Source organism: Mytilus edulis, chromosome 10, assembly GCF_963676685.1.
Source record: "Mytilus edulis chromosome 10, xbMytEdul2.2, whole genome shotgun sequence".
NCBI lineage: Eukaryota > Metazoa > Mollusca > Bivalvia > Mytilida > Mytilidae > Mytilus > Mytilus edulis.
Genome location: NC_092353.1, coordinates 12,465,472 through 12,482,846, shown reverse-complemented (window position 1 = coordinate 12,482,846; position 17,375 = coordinate 12,465,472). Strand labels below are relative to the sequence as shown.

At 32.3% G+C, this 17,375-nt stretch overlaps 1 protein-coding gene across 1 annotated transcript in view; it reads right to left on the bottom strand.

Moving 5' to 3' along the window:
- LOC139493468 (protein mono-ADP-ribosyltransferase PARP14-like) overlaps positions 1 to 17,375 on the bottom strand; it is a 59,956-nt gene that overhangs the window by 24,068 nt on the left and 18,513 nt on the right. The window contains exons 2-7 of the mRNA XM_071281874.1: positions 7,883 to 7,992; positions 6,632 to 7,277; positions 3,427 to 3,606; positions 2,384 to 2,683; positions 1,495 to 1,731; positions 188 to 424 (exon numbers count right to left, since the gene is read on the bottom strand). Coding sequence (XP_071137975.1) covers positions 188 to 424; positions 1,495 to 1,731; positions 2,384 to 2,683; positions 3,427 to 3,606; positions 6,632 to 7,277; positions 7,883 to 7,992 — 1,710 coding nt within the window. The remainder of the gene's footprint in view (positions 1 to 187; positions 425 to 1,494; positions 1,732 to 2,383; positions 2,684 to 3,426; positions 3,607 to 6,631; positions 7,278 to 7,882; positions 7,993 to 17,375) is intronic.

The window sequence follows — 17,375 nt, the reverse complement described above, 5'->3', positions numbered from 1 at the left end:
CACCCCACTCTACATTAAACAAAATTATATCACTCATAGGCAAGCCAAATCCAAGAGTTAAAGAATGTGATAATCAATAAAGTATGCAAAGAGAAGTTAAAAATACAGAACAGCAGTTCATCTGTTAATACCAAATTTTTTACTGAAGTTAATATTCAATACTCTCTATTTATGCCGGTAGGTATACCTTCTGCATTTTCAAAGTATATAACACAGTTATCCCCATCTTTATTCATATTGACTTCAGTGACGCCCTCTACACCAGATTTCCTTTTATTATCAAAGTAATATTCCAGTCCACTTTCTGTTGTCTTCTCACTGAATCCTCGGACTACGATACAGTTTGTCACAACAACAGGGTGAACTGTCAGGTAGCTGCCATCTAATGCTTTCTTCTTACAGGCTGTCTGGATATCTCCAATATCTAGGGAAAAAAACAAAAAATTATGAAACTAAACCATTCATATTAATTAAACAGAAATTCATCTTGCAAAAAGTATAAGAAAATTTAAGGGAAGTTAATGTATTGTGTAATAAACTCTTAAATTACACATTTCAAATCAGAGCCTTCAAACCATTCAGAATTATTATTATATCTACCTTGAAAAAGGGCACCTCTCATTGGAAAATTCAGGTAGATACAAAATGTTAATTTATTAGTAAGTTCATGGAGCAGTATAACTGTTTTTTAGATTTAAGAATATTTGGCTGAGGCAAGCCTCAAGGTGCTGGATTTTCTTGCTGTGTTGAAGACCCATAGGTGGCCTTCAGCTGTTATCTGCTCTTTGGTCGGGTTGTTGTCTCTTTGACACATTCCCCATTTCCTTTTTCCAATTTTATTTACATGTTGAACTATATAAATGAATATCAAACAATGGTTTGGTCTAACAATGGTTTGATCTAATTTATATACTTGATAAAGTTTTATTAATGAACATTTTAAACTAGTTCAACATTTGTATAAAATGTACAGAAAAATCTAAGAAAATTTCACAACCAAGTAGTTTGTTCATGTAGCTCCTATGTTTGTGTCACTATTCATTATTGACATATTATTTATTAAATAACTGACCGTGCTGAGCTCATGCATAACCCATCTCAAAAAACATATAGGTTGGATGTAGGCATAAGAACTCAAATAAGTTTACATTATTGTCTTGCATGTCAGCAAATTTTTAAAAAAGCTAGCTGGCTGGCTCCTTCTAGCAAATTGTCATTTCAATGTTCCACTTTAATGTATGCTTGAAAGTGAACAAAATCCTTCTTTTACTGGTTGTGGCAATTGTAGTTTAAACCGGTTTAAGTTGAATATAAGCTACATTCTCAATGGAAAGCAACCAGGATGTATAGGTAATACCTCAAATAGTTTTCAACCAAGACCCTTCAAACATTGTATGAACACTTGAAGATTGCAACTAAAATTTTTTACGCATTTTGAGAAATTAATAAACTTTCTCGTTTTCTCATGTTGAACTACAAAACATACAAACGTACCTATTGGTTCACAAAATGTAACAATAGCCTTCCCAGAATCCTCATCACCAAAGTCTACTTCCTCCACATCAAGTTTTGTTCTGGCTTCCAGGAAATTAATAATGCCATCTTTGGTTGTATTTGGATTAAAGCCTTTAACTAATGCCTTGTTTGGATATCTTTTGGGTGGAATGTGTTTCTTTACTTGTAACTTTGTACCATCTACCATGTTAGATTTCTCCAGCACTCTATCAACAGCTTAAAGCAAAGAATAAACACTATTATACACAAAATTGAAACAATAAACAAAACATTTGAACCATTTAACATGCTCATCTTCCAACCAACAAATTTGCACTCATTGATAAATCTATAAAAAATTATAATCTTATATCATTTCATAATGAAATACATAACTGGCAATATCTAATTTGAATACAAACAAGAGTGCTCACGCTGGTATGTCTTGCCTGCTTTACAGATAATTGATTTCATGTTGATAGTCCTAAATATAAAGCTTACTACAAGTATTGCATAAACTTTACAAGATCCAAGAAAATGAGCCCATAGCCAGATAAACCAAACAGGAAATACATGTACACCTTACAATCAATTTATACACAAAATATATAGTGGCTTATAGTTTCTAAGAAACAAATTTACCAAGAAAATTTAACATTGACCAATAACCATGCTTTCCTCATCAAATTTTGATGACTTGATAAAAAATCTGGACCTATGTGACTTGAAAATCCAAGACGGGGAAAGACACCCATATAATCTCAAGTTTCATAAAATGATAAAAAAAATTAGTTGTTGGTTGAAAACGTTCAAAGGAGCGTAAAAATACATTAATTTGGTTAAAACTTTAATCATTGTTCATTTTCACATTAAACAATATTTTAATTACCTTGTTCATCCTGAAATGTAACTAAATACATGTCTTTGTCCTCTATATACTCAATGGTCTCTACATCAGCATTAGCACCTTTTCTTGATTCAAAGTAATACATGATGGTATCCTGAGTTGTACGATCTGTCATCCCTCTGACCTCTATTGTACAGGTCGGGGACGGTTCACTGGTACTTGGGTTACTCTCATATTCTTCAGTAGTATCCATAGGCTCTTCTTCATTTACATTATGAGCCGAAACTTCTATTGCCTTCTTATTGAATAGAATTGGTATTTTCTTTAACACTATTTCCACAGCTGAAAATTTTATAATTATAGTTATATTAACATGATTTTAACAAGAATGGGTCCATAGTACACATATGCCCCACTCGCACTATCATTTTCTATGTTCAGTGGACCGTGAAATTGGAGTCAAACTCTTATTGTGCATTAAAATAAGTAAGATCATATCATAGGGAACATGTGTACTAAGTTTCAAGTTGGTTGGACTTCAACTTCAACAAAAACTACTTTGACCATAAACTTTAACCTAAAGCGAGACAGACACATGTACAAACTGACAAATGGAAGAATGGATTCACAGACCAAAAAACATAATGCCCATAAATGGGGCATTAAAAAAATGAAATATAACTTTATTGTTGTGTTGAAATATTTGCTTATTCAAAATTATTTCATTTTGTTCATATATTATATGATTTGATATCATAACTAATCCAAGAAATAAAATATAGAAAAATACTCAATGAGCGACTGAACACATCAATTCAGGAATGTTTCTAGCTCATGAGTAAATTATCAGTGTTGCATGTTCAGTCACAAATTGAATATTTTTATTTAAGGAACTAGGAGTGAAATTTTCAGATTAAATTCCCACTGAAATGATTTGTTTTTCAGTTTACTGGGAAATCAGGGTATTTCATTGCAGCCAATATAGTAATATTTTGTATTAGCTTTCCACAAATCTGTATAAAAATAACAGTATTTTATGAAAAGCCTCCTTTAATCATGCGGACTATGAATAATATATGTAATACCTTCATCTTCCTCAAATGTAATAATAGCTGAAGCTGTATCTTCATCATATTCTACATCATGTACATCTCCCCCTCCAAACTTCCTTGTGTTCTCAAAAAAGTTTTCTAAAAACTCTGCTGTAGTACCAGGTGGTAACTTTGTTACTTTAAGCATGTTTGTTGTAGTTTTTCTATGTTTTTCTAAAAATAAAGAAAAAAAGACTAAAATAAAATCCTTATCTGATAGCAAAGTTCCCTAATATACTAGCCTCAGACTGTATGAGTACCGGTATTAAGATTGTAATAGTCTATGGTGGTTGTTTGATAGGATGTGGCAAACATAAATTTAAGTTTAAAATCAAATATATGGGTACTCGATTTATCCTTTTCCTGACCTGTTCATTATTTTTGTTTAATCAATGTGTGGTTGGTTTGATATCAGTTATTCATTGGTCAAAATTTGACCATGATGTCAAATTTTCTTGCTTTTGCCCTATGAAATTCCTATTTTTAGGTAAAATAGGGTGACCATATTTGATAACATCACATAGAAAGAATTAACACATTTATTTGCAGATATTTTGAAAAGTAGAATTAAAATTGTCTGCATCTTATAATACTAAAATTACGAGGTCCAATTTGTCAGCCGTCATCGGGTAAAAACGAAAAATCAAAGAATTCAACTCTATATATAATTAATATAGGACAATGGTGTAGATTAAAAAATTACACCACTCCAGACCCTTTTGTTTTCCACATAATTAATATTGCCAATAATTAACAAGTTCCGGGTCGAATCCGATACTGATACCAATAGTATATTCACCTGTCAGCTATTACCTTATCTGTACGTTCCGCATTTGACAGGCGCACCACCAAACGGTGTATTTAGGATTTTGCTATATACACGGGTCATAATCAAAGGGCTGACACTACTAAATTCAATCATTGTCAAATTGTTCCCTATTGTAGTTTTATTCAGCAATCAGCAAGACTTTTTAAGATAACTAATATAGGACAATGCTGTTGATTAAAAAATACTCTATTCCTGGATAGCAAGGACCTTTTGTTTTCCAAATAATTAATGTTACCAATAATTGATAAGTTCCAGGTCGATGGGTTCAAACAGAAAGATTTGAAAGCAGAGAAAACTGTGTATCTTATAATCGACATGACTTTATCAGATGACAATACTAATTACTAAAATAAGGCTTAGACATAGTTATATACTTTAATTCAGTCACGGACACGCGATATCACGGGTGTGTACTTGTATCATCTAAGAATCAGTAGAGAAATAGATTCCACCACCAAATTTGTGCAATACAAGATTTATCCACTCTCAACAGTTAAATTCGAAATATTTAACTGTCTCCAGTGGATAAATATTGTAACACAATACATTGTAGATGCAGAGGTAAAATCTATACATGTTTTGAATTACGAGCCATATTGAATTTATAAAACATATTCTTGTGAAAGGAGTAGGTCCGGTAAGGACCGATTTTGGCCTCAAATTTCAGGTTCATCTGACGAAAGATTTTGAACACTTTTTAAACACTTAAGTGTCTATTTTATTTGAATTAATTAGTTTATGTGAAAGATTTTAACAGATTTAGTTATTAAAAACGATCCGATTCAAGCTCAAATATGAAAAATCTACCTAATATGCCGAAAAATGTCACTTTTCAGATGGTTTTTGGTAAAAATGAAAGTGGCCGCATCCGTGTTCATCCTCAACCTTTATATATGTTATGTATTATCATAAAATACAACTTACATTACAATATTAAGGATGAACAAGAATGCGGCCACTTTCGTTTAACATGAAAACCGTCTAAAATTTAACTAAAATGCTAGAATTATGAGGATTTCAGTAATTTAGCATGACTTAATGGTGCTAGTACCGGATATATGTGCATTGTATTGTCAAAAACAGACCATATTTATGTAGCAGAAGCATTCTACTGTCCAATAACTAACTAAAGGTTTACATTTTAACAATTTTGTAAAACTGCTATATTTTGGGGCCAAAAAGGGGTCTTACTGAACCTACTCCTTTGTGAATGTCCACTTAAAAACATTCCAATCCTTTAAATAAGTTTTACACACATCTAAACAAGTTGAAATGTATGCTCATGTGTCATATGTTACTATATAAGCATTTTAATTGAACCTAAACAAGAGGCTGTCACAACGACAGCAAACCGGATTTATTAACATTTATTTGTGTCCTGGCTATATCACAAGAACCATTACTGATGAATGGTGAAAGTGAAAATCGTCAATATCAAATTTGACCTCCATTTTGTCATCAGTATCAACATATTAAAATTTGAAAAGCTTAGATTGAATGGTTCATGAGTAAATGCAACAACCTGAATGGAAACGCCATTTTACGATCTTTCAAGAACCATAACTCCTGAACAGTAAAAGTCAAAATCGTCATTATTGAACTTGACCTCTATTTTGTCATCAGTAACAACATATTCAAATTTCAAAAGCTTTGGTTGAATGGTTCATGAGAAAATGCACGGACACGACGGGAAAAACCATTTTTCAATCTTTCAAGAACCATAACTCCTGAACGGTAAAAGTCAAAATCGTCATTATTGAACTTGACCTCCATTTTGTCATCAGTAACAGCATATTAAAATTTCGGAAGCTTTGGTAGAACAGTTCATGAATAAATGCACGGACATGACTGGAAACTCCATTTTTCAATCTTTCAAGAACCATAACTCCTGAACGGTAAAAGTCAAATTTGTCATTATTGAACTTGACCTCCATTCTTTCATTAGTAACAACATATTAAAATTTGGGAAGCTTTGGTAGAACAGTTCATGCGTAAATGCACGGACAACTCCATTTTTCAATCTTTCAAGAACCATAACTCCTGAACGGTAAAAGTCAAAATCGCCATTATTGAACTTGACCTTTGTATAGTTGTCAGTAATAACATATTAAAATTTTAAAAGCTTTGGGTGAACGGTTCATGAGTTAATGCATGGACAACATTTGATTGCCGCCCGCCCGACCGCCCGCCCGACCGCCCGCTCGACCGCCCGCCGTACATCCCCAAATCAATAACCGACATTTTTGTCACAAAAATCCGGTTAAAAATGAATTCAAAATATTGTTTGACAAGGCAATTTAAGGGATTGAACTGGTTAAAATATGGAAAGGTGGTGTTTTTCATTTGATATTTTGGCATATATAGACTTACCTTCTAGTTTTCCTTCATCCCTGTCTTCATCTTTTTCTTCTTGCTGAACAGGATTTTCTTCCTCTAAATATTCAGCATTAGGTGATGATGATTGTGCCTCAGTAGGCTCTTCTTTCTCTGATTGTTCTAGATTAAAAGTAGGATTTTCCTGAGGGACAAACTGCTGCACTTGTTGATGAGGGTCAAAACCATAAGGATAACCTTGACCTTGATATGGACTATAAGGACTATTATACATATCATAGCCTTGATATGGATGTGATCCCCATTGCCCTTGTTGTTGTGGTCCAGGTGGTCCCTTTTCCTGGTTTGGTGATGGACTACCTGTATTGTGAGTTCCTGGAGGATACTGGTTCCATTGCATTCCATGTGGATATAATTGTTGCTGATGAGGATTTTGTGGATTGTGCCCATACTGCTGCATGTATCTTGGATCATACTGTGGACTATATTGTGGAAATCCCTGGGGACCAGTAGGTTGTTGTAGAGGAGGTGCTGATGGATCAGTCCCTGGTCCTTGATTGGAAGGATTAGTTGTTAGTCTGGGATATATTAAAGAATATGATGGTGGATGTTGCAATCCTGTGAATGGACCAGGATGATTTGGTGGCCCTATTATTGGATAAGATGATTCACAGTCAGGTGTCTATAAAAGATAAGGAAATATAAGTACTCAAATGCACATGCTGTATGGTTAGGTCAGATTTCATTGAGTAATTAAATGTTCCTTCCTTTAAAAAAGACTAAAATCTTACATATCAAATATAAACTTTACAATCAAACGACAACTGGAACAAGTCAGGGTGTGCTCATGAGAATTCAGATTTAAAGGATGTTAATTTTCCTACATAATTGCTTGCAATTTTTTTGGCATTAATTTTTCTTTTGATTGGTTGGAATGTGCTGCTGAGAATAAAGAGTTAGTGGAACTTAAATTGGCTTTAATTTTCCAACATTGCATGTAAATCTTTTTTGCCATTTTTTAGGGGTTTACATTTTAGCGTCACATAGTATGTAACACTGTCAAATTAACATTTATTCATCACAGTAAATCCCTAATCAACCATTCATATCACAAATACCTACTCATTCAATTCAATATTTTGTTTGAAAGAGCACAATACTAGAGTAATGACGAAATAATAAAAAAGTACAGCATGTCGTGAAGTACTGGTATTTAAAAGTTCCAATCTTTTACTTATAAATTATGTTTGAAAAAATTATTAAGTGTAAGCAATTTCTGTGTCAAACCTGTAACCATTCATCTGGGATGTCACATGGCAGCTCACAATCACTTATGCTCAGGATCTCATCAGGGGAATGGTCTATTACTTTTATTTTTCTTGTAAATTTCTGTGCATCTATAAGGTAAAAAATATAATTTTCGATATTATGAAGATTTTTGTCAATCTTTCACATGTATATATGGGTCAGAATATACTGTCATGAAATTTTGGTTACATCCAAAACTGCCTTTTCAGAAAATATAAAACTGCTCAGAAAATAAAAAGGCCACTGAAAATTAAACCTAGGGATCAAGGCCTTTCCATTTCTGTATGCAAAAAGATAACTTGTTCATGAAACACTATAATAGTGGTATTTTTTCATTTCCTTGAATGATGTAACACAGACTCCAAAACTTCTTTTTCATACAGGTTTTCAGAAATTCTATGAAAAATTTGACATCTGTTAAGGATTAAATTTGTTTATTATCTCTTGACAGAATACAAACTGGCAGTATTTTGTCTAATTTTGAACCATACTTAAGAAATTTCACTTTTAAATTCATGGATGCAACAGGACACAATTTCGGTTTTCTTTTCATGTTTCTGAATATATCACAATCAAATTTTGGTAAAAGGTTACAGGATATAAGAAGTGCATGTTGCAACTAAAAAAAAAATTAACAAAATCCAATTGGGTCCTCATACTTGTTTTATTATGAACTATTTTTCAAATTTGTTGTCTTTGTTACATCAAAGGTTGATTTAATTTCCGTGTTACATCATCTACTGCAGTATCTATATTAGCTTATCCCTTCATGGACCTTTCTGTGTATTAATATTGTGGTGCAATGTGAAACTAATCTCCTTGTGTAAATCAGGTTACTTTTATTCATGAATATTTCATTAGCCTAAATTTAGACAAACAAGTCAAGGGTGTAACAATATGAAACCGGACTTATTGCAGCGAAATGGTTGTGCCATTCTTTATCTATCATAAGTCTGTTTACATTGAATTTAGTAGAACCAAATTTGTTGGAATAACTATCTTGATGATATCAAATATAGAAATAACAATATTAATCACAGTAATCCTTCATTATATGTATAATTATTTATGTGGTAAATATAACTGAAATATTTCATGTACATGATGTAACCAATCTCTGGTTTGCACTTCCCTCAATTTTGAAACCTTGTTTTCTTCCATTGAAAGTTGAAAAGACCACTTGTGACAAATGGGCCATTTAAAAAAAATGAGGCAAAAGTGTGACATGGGGGGTCCAATTTCAAACTCAATATTTTGTATTTCTTTTTGTCTTACCCTATTACCGATACTTTAAATTTTATAAATTCCAAAGTTTCAGGCAGAATGAAACAGACACATTGAATAATCTTAAATTTTAATAACATACATCTCAAAAAATTTGAACAGAAACCATACTACTTATAAACAAGTTTGGTAATAAAACAGTTAAAAAAATATTGCTCAAACCTTTTCCAAATGAAAGTCAATAGAAAAAGAAAAGTTTTAAAACCAAAATTTCCATCTTTTCTGCTAAATCATATAATAACAATCAAATTGAATAGCTTAATTTGAAAAAAATAATAATAACTAGTGATTGACGTTTTCGCCAATAAAAAGAATCTTAATATATTTCAGTTAAAATAGTAAACTTTGAAAGCCCTGAGTTTTTGTGATCATTTGCAAAAAACAAAATGTCATTTCATTGTACCGTTTTTATGTAATTGTATGTAGAAAAAGCCTTCTATTTTCAGTATTTTGTCACACTCCTGACATATGTTACAAAGATTGAAAAATGCTTTAAACTTTCACAAAAATTCACTTAACACATTGCTTTATCATTGATTTCAATTACTGATAGCTTTTGCCATAGAACAGGACTTACTTTTTAGGGCCATTTAAAAAAAATACAAAGAGAGGCACCCAAAAATGTCAGGAGTGTGACAACTGTCTTTAAACATCTACCAAAGAATACATAGGACTTAAATATTTTCTTCTTCTTTATTTTTCAGAAGTGGCTATTTCAAAGAGAAGAAAAAAAATTATTACAACTGTGATATGTTTATATCATAGATGTGGGAGTGCATTATATATGTCAGGAGTGTGACGCTTTTTTTAAGGCATTTTCTGTCAATTCATAATTTCACTAGGACAAGTTCCACAAGTTTCTTTGTGTTAGACATGTTAGAAATGTTAAAACCAAGTTATATTCCTATCATTTACCTCTTAAATGTGTTAATTTTTTTTTTTATCATGATTGTTTTGGCACAATAAGTTTTAATTAGTCATTTTTCTATTTTTTGTGCACAGTAATGCAAATTTATCAAAGGAAATAAGTGTGTACAACTATAATATCATATCGGAAAGTGAGGAAATGAATTTTGTACAAAATAGAACAATTATTTTGATTTGTATATTTAAAGATGTTTCAAGGATTAACCATTCAGATGTAATTCGTCACACTCCTGACATGAATGTAACAATTTAAGAAAAATATGAAAATTAGCTTTATTTTTAGGACAGATAGTTGAAAGACAGCTAGTAAAATGAAAAAAACTTTTGGTAAAACTTCCATTCCTTAAAACATCCACTAGACTTGCTGACATAAGCCAGGCAAAATTTTCTAGAAGAAATGATTCAAAGAAAGAGACTTGGAAAGAGAGAACCCGCTAATACTGGCTGAATATAAAATTGAAAAATGATCAGAGGAAGTTGGACAATCTTAAACAAAATAAAAAAACTACAAAACCAAGCTAACAAAAAAAGGCTTAAAGAAAGAAAAACTTTGAATTCCAAATTTGATAAACAATATAAAGAAAAACAAAGGCAGTGGCAGAAAAACAGTAGAAAAAAAGGAAGAAAGATAAAAAAGAAGTTGGGTTGAATAAGGACTTAGAATCGAACAAAAACGGCTCAAAAATTCAAATGAGAACAGATCTGTGACTGTGTCAGATTCCAGATTCAGATGGTTACAAGGAAGCTTTAATTTTAAAAGTGTCATTTTTTGAAAGACTTTATTTTTTGTACATACCTTCACAATAAAGGTCAGTGTTTACTTATTTTAAAATTTTATTGGACAAAATTACAAAAATATTTAAGACTAATAATGTAGCAACTACCAGAAATATTTCAGTTTAGCATAAAAACGATCCACTTTTTTCAATACTACTTTGAAAATTTCTAATTTTTTAAATGTCACGCTAAAAGCGTCACACTCCTGACAAAAATGGCATGTTTTTAAAACATTTCTCTGAAGTGGTTTGAGATATCTTCATGAAACTTGGCAGCAAGCTAGCCCTGACTATCCTGCATTTTATAACACCTGTGTTATAATTCTAAACTTAACTAATATAAAAATATACCACAAAAAGTAAAAATCCTCATTGTTTTTGAAATGGTCCAAATATGGTCCTACATTAGCTATGACGTTATTTCTTAAATTTTTAACAAGAATGTGTCCCAAGTACACGGATGCCCCACTCGCACTATCATTTTCTATGTTCAGTGGACCCTGAAATTGGGGTCAAAACTTTAATTTGGAATTATCAAAGAGCTGAAAGCTCTGAAGAAAAATGACGCCACTGTCTCTAATATTGGGATAGTTTTTATGCAAGTCTTGATTTTCACATACCGTAATTAGTTTAACAATGCAACATGTCTCGTAAGCATATAATTGATATTCGTATATATGTGTGTGTGTGAAGTGAAGGTGACAACTGGCTGTTTTTTTAAGACAAATGAATAGGTCAAGACTACCTGAATTGTACAAATAAATACCGTAGAAAGGCTTGTATATTTCTCACTGGTACATAGTCTGAATCCGGGTCCGTTCGCGCCCACTCATGTTCGCCCTCTTTCACTTTCACACCCTAAATGTTCGCACCCAATCTTAATTGGTTTTGTGTTTAATAACTCTGTAGGCAAGTGTTTTCTTATAAGTATAATTGTTGTCATTGTCTCAAAATAAAGTGAGACAGCATTTTTATTTGTGTTGAATAAATCTTAATCATGTTTTGGATAGCGTATTGTTAAAAATAATAATAATCCTTTCTAATTAAAGTGGTATTTTGTCAACGTTTTATTTTGTGTTGAATTAAACTCTTAATCATGTTTTGGTTAGTGTATTGCTATAACTTTGTTTCATTGACTTCTTTCAAAATGAAGTGAGATTCTGACTATGTTTTTTTCTGTGTGTTGAATAGATTTTATCATGTTTTGGTTATAATAGTGGTTTGCTATATTTTGGTTCCTATATTTTATTGTTTCGTTGTTTCAGATCAAAGGGACCAAGCTGTTAAAAACAATTATCTTTTGTTTTTTTCCTTTAAAATCTTCAATGTTTTACTCATACCAAGCTATAAATACATTCAGTATTTACACCAAAGCAATTTAAAACAACAATCATGATTTTCCAATTATTCAACTTGAATTTGAATTAAAATTGAGCGCGAATGAGTAGAGTGCGAACGGACCTTGGGTGCGAACGTGCGAGCCTGCAAGGTGAGAATTGTATTGGGCGCGAACAGACCTGATACCACAAAATATTAAGTAAATAATCTTTTTGTTACTGTTATCAAAGGTCTAATGAAACTCAGGTAATTTCAAACATTTGTCAAAGAATTCTAGTCAAACCGTCACCTGGTTAAATTGGCACCTGGACAAATCAGCACCTGGTTAAATCGACACCTGATATAGTCAATTCGTCACCCATGTTAAATATATATTTTAACAGTATTTTAAGCAAAAAGAGTAAAAATAAGTAAGGGGTTGCCAGAATTTTTTTCCGTATTTAAGCAAAAAGAGTTAAATACTAACTTTCACATTTTTGGGTGTTCATTGTACATTTTGTATATATTTATTTTTCTCAACTAAATGACATTTTTGGTGTATTTTTAATGATATATATATGAGTAGTCAAATTAATTATTACGTCTGGCAAGGCTTTTTTAATTTTATTCTGGGACACCTTTTTATGACCGCAAGGCTATGTTAATTTTTTTCTGGGACGCCTTCCTACGAACTTCGTAGGAAGACGTCACAGAAAAAAAATAAAATAGCCTTGCCAGACGTCATAATTATTTGGACTAATACATGAGATATTGGATAATTTTATGCATTATTTAAACCAGTTGAGCATTTTACAGGATTGTTTGTTTAATGCTTTTTAAACTTTACTGAAAAAAAACACCTTAAATTTGCTTATTATTTGGCATGAAAGTTTGATTTATTGAAAGGGACTCATAGTTTTCCATTTTTTTTTAATAGTTGTCTAATTGTTAAAACAACAGCTTGGGTAAGGGCTTCGTTGTTTACCGTTATACACAACAACATAATTTCACTTTGGTTTCGTTGTTTACCTAAATACACAACAACATATTCACTATGTACTTGGTAACAGTTATTAATTAATTGAATAGAAAAAATTATAACAAATATTATTGGATGCCGAATTGACGTAAAATAGGTGCCGATTTGACTAGATGCCAATTTAACCAGGTGCCGACTTGACTTGTACGTTTCAATTCCTCTGCGATCGTTTGCGGTATTTTCTTGAGAAAAACCTATTTTCCATCATCAAAGAGAAGAAGAAACTGCTTGAAAATGATTCTGGAACGCTTCATGATTGTTAAAATAAGTTAAATTCACTCAAAAAACAATTTTAAAACTTGCGATGTTTAAACAGGAAGTTTCAAAAGCACGTGTAAAAAAAGAAATTAACCGGTGAGAGTGGAAATCCGTACATAACAGATATCACTATAGTACGACTTTGAAAGCAAAACAGTTCCATCCTTTTGTAAAATAGTCTTTAATGTACCTATCACATTAATGTTTGAAGGGTCTTAAGCTTATTCAAACCATAAAAGTCGGTATGAAACACCAAAACGGAATGAACAATAACCGATTACGTTTTGTAGTTTACAAATTCTAAACTGGTTCCCGTCAAACTACAACACTTTGTCCGAGTGTAGTGGAATACAAGCAGAAACCAGTTAGTTTGTAAACTGGTTCCTGGCTGATTACTACACAATGACCTCTCATGCATGATTAATGATAACACAAGCAGATTCCAGTTTGTATAGAAAATAGTAAATACAAAACCAAGCGCGGTAGGCAGAGAAATGTAATGAAGTTCAGGTCGCCAGTAATGGAACAATGACTGCGTCATTTTCCAAAAATTAGAAAGATCATAGCATAGGGAACATGTGTACTAAGTTCAAGTTGATTAGACTTCAACTTCTTCAAAAACTACCTTGACTAAAAACTTTAACCTGAAGCGAAGATTTTCTATGTTCAGTGGACCGTGAAATTGGGGTCAAAACTTTAATTTGGAATTAAAATTAGAAAGATCATATCATAGGGAACATGTGTACTAAGTTTCAAGTTGATTAGACTTCAACTTCTTCAAAAACTACCTTGACCAAAAACTTTAACCTGAAGCGAACGGACAGACGCACAGACGGACGGACGCACAGACGAACGGAGGCACAGACCAGAAAACATAATGCCCCTCTACTATCGTAGGTTGGGCATAAAAACATCAATTGAACATTGATATTATTTTAATTGGTTCTCTTTTATTTAATGTTTTACTATTGAATAAAAGATGTAACAAATTGACACTATTTTCATGAACGTCCAACAATTGTGAAAAATCATCCTTGCACAACGTTTTACCCAAATGTTGGAACAGATTATTTCCAGTTAACTCTGCATGTAATTTGACAGGGGACATCTCAAATCTGTTTTAGGTAACATTTTTTGGATGTAACATTTATGACACAAAATGTTACATCTTCAATTACTGCAAATATAACCTGTTTTCTCGTTTTAATATGACATAAATACCTTATTAAGCACCATTTAATAGTAATCTAACATCTCTTATTGATATTGATATTCACATAGCAAAGAGTATTTGAAAGATACATTCAACTGAGACGTATTTTTAACAACATGATTTTTATGGACACGATAAATTCAGCAAAATGTCCACCAAAATTCACATTGAAATTTATCATAAGCAACACTTGCATATCAGAAAAAGTGGAAATCTATTGGGGTAATTTATATCATCATCATGCAAGTTTTCTTCCTTTTTATGTTTTATTCATTCTGAATCTGAATGGTTATACATTTTAAGAAATTGTCAGATGTAACACAAATTCCATGACAGTAAATTCTGACCCATTTAATATTTCATAACTTAAATTTATCAATTCCTTAAGCTTATAAGCTACAAGTCAGATATATAAGGGACATAATTTTGATTCATGCAAACAAAGACATTACATTACAGTATCTATACAAGTTATTAAATTTAAGTTGATGACTGATCTTTCTAGACTCTTTTAAAAGCCATTTACTATATTTCCAGATCCTGGGCTAATAGTCATGATTATGTTATATAATTATGGCTTCAAAAAGGTTTTAGACAATTCTATACCACAATTCTATAGACCACTAGAGTTCAAATGAAGTGGTTAGTAAGCAATTAAAGATGTAGTTATATAACAGGTATAACAATGTTTGTAAGCACTCAACCTGTGACAATGATTTAAAGGAGCACTAGCTGCCAAATTCATGTTCACTGTTTGAATAAAATTCTCATACTTGATTTATAACAATGCAAAACATTTATCTAAACTATAAAAAGTATCAAATAAACAATTTATAGAGCATATTTTATGAATTTAGCTTCATCTCGTGTGTATTATAGTCTAGAAGCCATCTTATTAACTATCGACTTGACCTCTGAAGACCTCTGATTGTCATATAAAGGATACAAACATAAACATACTGTAGATATAAATAGATTTAGCAACCTTGTGCAATTATGTTTTTCTAGGTCTGTTTAATTACAAATATTAAATACATATGATAATCATTGTTTTTACATGTATAAGAGTGATTTTTTGTGAATCAAATCAGTCAATCAAATGATTTACCTTTGTTTCACTTTCAATGTTGATATCCTTTTCCCTTTTCCTTTTAAATAACTTAACACGCACAATTCATGTGTTATTTATTTCTAGCTAAGGGGTCTAACTGAAGTTCACATGAATACAGATTCAATAAGGTTGAAATTATTGTCAAAAGTACAGTGATCAATCAGTATGCTAGAGCCTATAACATCAGGATGAAACTATCCACCCTTTATAGGATAACTTTGTACATTCATTGTTTGCCATTTTCTGTTATTGAAGTATTTTTTATCTGTAATTAAATAATTAAACTAATCTAATAAGTAAATTTTGAATAGCCAAATGTCACAGGGGCGGATCCAGCCATTTTAAAAAGGGGGTGTTCCCAACCCAGGACAAAAGGGGGGGGGGGGGGGGGGGGTTCCAACTATATGTCCCCATTCAAATGCATTGATTGTCCAAAAAAAAGGGGGGTTCCAACCCCCGGAACCCCCCCCTGGATCCGCCACTGTGTCAGATGAACAAAAAGTTGGCATATTATTGAAAACATAAGGTTTGGTAGAACAGACCATTGAATAACTAGAGGTGGATTTTTTTTGGCCCCCTCTTTTTTGTTGGAAAATTTTGGTTGAATTTATGTTTTTATATAATCAATAAATAGATATAGGAAGATGTGGTGTGAGTGCCAATGAGACAACTCTCCATACAAATAACAATTTAAAAAGTAAACCATTATAGGTTAAAGTACGGCCTTCAACACGGAGCTTTGGCTCACACCGAACAACAAGCTATAAAGGGCCCCAAAATTACTAGTGTAAAACCATTCAAACGGGAAAACCAACGGTCTAATGCATGACTGGAGTAGGCCACCTTTTAAGCAGTCAGTGGTCATCCCCTCCCCCCCCCCCTTTGCACTTCCTTTTGAGAATGTCTACAACATGTGTCCTCTGTGACATTTAAATCTTTGTCTTTGATCTTTGTAAGTTGTCAATTTCCCCCTTTTTTTTTTAAAGTTAATTCGTCGATCCCTAATCGATGTGGGGGGGGGGGGGGGGTCGTACCTTCTAAAATGAATGTTCCGTGTCTTAGTCATTTGTACTCATTGAAGCACAGGGGCTTGTTACAATTGCCGTGTCTGCTATCCATACGAACCCCTAAACTAGAGGCTCTAAAGAGCCTGTGTCGCTCACCTTGGTCTTGTGCATATTAAATAATGGACACGGATAAATTCATGACATAATTGTGTTTTGGTGATAGTGATGTGTTTGTAGATCTTACTTTACTGAACATTCTTGTTGCTACAATTATCTCTGTCTATAATGAACTTGGCCCAGTAATTACAGTGGAAAATAAACAATTAAACCCTGTCAGATTTTCTCTTAATGCTTCGGTTTTTGAGTTATAAGCCAAAATCTGCATTTTAACCCTTTGTTCTATTATTAGCCGTGGCAGCCATTTTGGTTGATTGGCCAATTAAGTCATGCCACACATTTTTTAAACAAATTACCCCAATGATGATTGTGGCAAAGTTTAGTTTAATTTGGCCCAGTAGTTTCAGAGAAGAAGATGTTTGT